This window comes from Leopardus geoffroyi, chromosome B2 (assembly GCF_018350155.1).
Source record: "Leopardus geoffroyi isolate Oge1 chromosome B2, O.geoffroyi_Oge1_pat1.0, whole genome shotgun sequence".
NCBI classification, from domain to species: domain Eukaryota; kingdom Metazoa; phylum Chordata; class Mammalia; order Carnivora; family Felidae; genus Leopardus; species Leopardus geoffroyi.
The window spans coordinates 2,304,633-2,308,253 of NC_059332.1; the positions used below are offsets into that span (position 1 = coordinate 2,304,633).

At 41.6% G+C, this 3,621-nt stretch overlaps 1 protein-coding gene across 1 annotated transcript; it reads left to right on the plus strand.

Annotated features, from left to right (window-relative positions):
- The first annotated feature begins 1,039 nt into the window (after positions 1–1,039).
- On the plus strand, positions 1,040–1,978 carry LOC123609447 (putative olfactory receptor 2B8). Its single transcript, XM_045500516.1, has one exon. It carries the CDS (start codon positions 1,040–1,042, stop codon positions 1,976–1,978), a length of 939 nt encoding a protein of 312 aa, XP_045356472.1.
- Positions 1,979–3,621: the final 1,643 nt, after the last annotated feature.

A 3,621-nucleotide genomic window follows, 5' to 3' on the forward strand; every position in this document is an offset into this window, starting at 1 on the left:
CTCTCCCCCATTTCCCCACTTGCACTCTGCCTTTGTCTCTCTCTCAAAGATAAATAAACATTAGAAAAAATTTAAAAAATGCTGACTATCACTCTGTGTACATCAATTTCCTATTCTTTCTGATTTCCCTCCCTCTTTTCCCTTATCCCCATTTTCTCTGAAATGCACACATATTTTTATTTTATTTAATTTATTTTATTGATTTTACATTCTCTTTTTTATTTTTTTGAATTTATATCCAAATTAGTTAGCATATAGTGCAACAATGATTTCAGGAGTAGATTCCTTAAGCCCCTTACCCATTTAGCCCTTCCCCCTCCCACAATCCCTCCAGCAACCCTGTTTGTTCTCTGTATTTAAGAGTCTCTTATGTTTTGTCCCCCTCCCTGTTTTTATATTATTTTTGCTTCCCTTCCCTTATGTTCATCTGTTTTGTCTCTTAAAGTCCTCATATGAGTGAAGTCATAGGATTTTTGTCTTTCTCTGACTAATTTCACTTAGCATAATACCCCCCAGTTCCATCCACGTAGTTGCAAATGGCATGATTTCTTTTTTTTTGATTGCTGAGTAATACTCCATTGTGTGTGTGTGTGTGTGTGTGTGTATATATATATACACACACACACAATTCTTTACCCATTCATCATTGGTGGACATATGGGCTCTTTCCATACTTTGGCTATTGTTGATAGTGCTGCTATAAACATGGGGTGCACACACATATTTTTATAGTACTTTCAACCTACTAGGCTGAGAATGAATTACATTTTCTACCTATGACTGATGCAGACACAGGTCAATTATTTGATTTTTCTTACATTAAATATTATAATTTTCTTTTGTGACAATATAGAATTAATTGGTATGACCTATGACAATTTCATGAGTTCATGATTTATTCAAAGAGTTACTTGTACAATGCCATGCCCTGTCTTATAACATGCTAAATTCACATCCTGCCAACATTTTATTGCTTTGAAGATTTCTCTTAAAAATTGCTAAATGCTTGATCTTGACAGGAATCAGGTGGTACAAAAGGATGGACCCGAAAAATGGCAGTTCTTTCACGGGCTTTATCCTGCTGGGTTTCTCTGACCGGCCTCAGCTGGAGCGAGTCCTCTTTGTGGTTCTTCTGATCTTCTATCTGCTCACCCTGCTGGGAAACACAAGCATCATTGCGTTGTCCCGCCTGGACCCACACCTGCAGACTCCCATGTACTTTTTCCTGTCCAACCTAAGCTTTCTGGACCTGTGTTACACGACCAGCACTGTTCCTCAGCTGCTGGTTCATCTCAGGGGAGCAGACAAGTCTATCTCCTTCGCTGGCTGTGTAGCTCAGCTGTTCGTCGCTCTAGGGTTGGGATGCACAGAATGCATTCTGTTGGGGGTGATGGCAATTGACCGCTACGCAGCCGTCTGCAGGCCCCTGCACTACACAGTGATCATGCACCCCCGTCTCTGTGCCCTGATGGCCTCTGCATCATGGTTCACGGGTTTTGCCTACTCCTCATTGCAGACGGTGCTCATCTTTCTTGTACCACTTTGTGGGAAGAATAAAATAGACCACTTCTTTTGTGAGGTTCCCCCATTGCTCAAGCTTGCCTGTGTTGACACCACTGTGTATGAGTCTGAGATCTTATTTTTCAGTATGGTCTTTCTTTTCATACCTGTGGCATTAATCACATTCTCCTATGGTCAGATCATCAGAGCAGTGTTAGGAATAAAGTCAGCCGCAGGACAGAGGAAAGTGTTTGGGACATGTGGGTCCCACCTCACCGTGGTCTCCCTGTTCTATGGCACGGCCATCTATGCTTACCTGCAGCCCAGCAACAACCATTCCCAGGATCAGGGCAAGTTCATTTCTCTCTTCTACACCATTGTCACCCCCACAGTCAACCCCTTCATATATACCCTGCGGAACAAAGATGTGACGGGTGCAATGAAGAAGGTGTTCTGTTGGGACTATGACTCCAGATGACTGGGGTGAAGACTCTTTGATGGAACACTTTGAAAGTCAGAGGCTTTATGATTGTGTGTCCTTTACGTGTCGTCCAACATTTCCCCTGACAACTCTCAAGGGAATTTCCTTACCTCAGTCTTCTTTTTAAGTAACATTTTCTGTTTTAAAACTTTAAAAAAAAAAGTTTATTTATTGAGAGAGAGAAAGAGAGAGAGAGAGAGAGAGAGAGAGAGAGAGAGAGAGAGGAAGAGAGAGTGGAGGAGGAACAGAGACAGAGGGAGAGAAAGAGAGAATCCCAGTCAGGGTCTGCATTGTTAGTAGAAAACCTGATGCAGGGCTTAAACTCATGAAGTGTGAGATCATGATCAGAGCCAAAATCAAGTGTTGAATGCTGAACAAATTGAGCTAACCCAGTTTCCCCCTTACCTCATTTTTTTATGCAATGAATGTTCAAAATCCAAGCTCACGGATTCATTGCAACCTCCAGAGAGGCTGATTTAGTGTTCCAGTGCATCTCCATCATATTAATATTTTAAAAATCTGCACAGGTTTTTCTTATTTTATCCCCTTTTGGGTGTACTATTCTAATTGCCAAAGACATTTAGGTCCATAGCATAAAAGGCGTAGTTAAAATAAGAATAGGAACCGCTAAAACAGTGTAAGAAATATTAACATTTTAGCACATTCTAGCAATTTCCGGAGGCATATCACTTATTCTTGCATTTGATCATGGCTCTGTTAGAAGGCTATAAGTTGACTGTATCACAGCTTCTTGACAGAATTGGTGGGGAACCACGGGATAGATGAAATTTAGGTCAGAGAAAATCCTGGGAACACCAATCTTGACACAGTCATTCAGATATTAGGCCCCAGTGTGACCGTACCTGTGTGACAGTAATTTTACATAGACTTCATGTCATAGGGGGCGATGGCATGATGCACTCATCCCAGGGACAATGGGAGCATCAGGTAGCAATACAGCAGGCGGTGCTTATGTGTAATGTGTGTAATGCTGTGCAATGTGAGGTGTGCACCTTGCTTGAATTTATGATGAGTCACCTCATTCATTAAAAATGACTTTTGAATGGGCACCTGAGTGGCTCAGTCGGTTGGGTGTCTGACTTCTGTTCAGGTCATTATCTCATGGTTCGTGGGTTCAAGCCCTGCTTGGGCTTTGTTCTGGCAGCTCAGCCTGGAGCCTGCTTCAGATTGTGTCTCCCTCCCCTGCGCATATGATCTCTCTCTCTCAAAAATGAATAAACATTAAAAAAATGAGTTTTCAGGATCCACATAAGAGTGAAACCATATGGTATCTGTCTTTCTCTGTATGGTTTCACTCTTATGTGGATCCTGAGAAACCTAACAGGAACCCATGGGGGAGGGGGAGGAAAAAAGGAAAAAAAAAAAAAAAGAGGTTAGAGTGGGAGAGAGCCAAAGCATAAGAGACTGTTAAAAACTGAGAACAAACTGAGGGTTGATGGGGGGTGGGAGGGAGGAGAGGGTGGGTGATGGGTATTGAGGAGGGCACCTTTTGGGATGAGCACTGGGTGTTTTATGGAAACCAATTTGACAATAAATCTCATATATTATTAAAAAAAAATGAGTTTTGAACACATCGAATGACAAAAGTACTGTTTTATATTCTACTTTTTTTAAAAACC

Bases quoted from the DNA above. Each gene is read 5' to 3' on its own strand.
- LOC123609447 (XM_045500516.1), top strand. From the start codon at position 1,040: ATGGACCCGAAAAATGGCAGTTCTTTCACGGGCTTTATCCTGCTGGGT.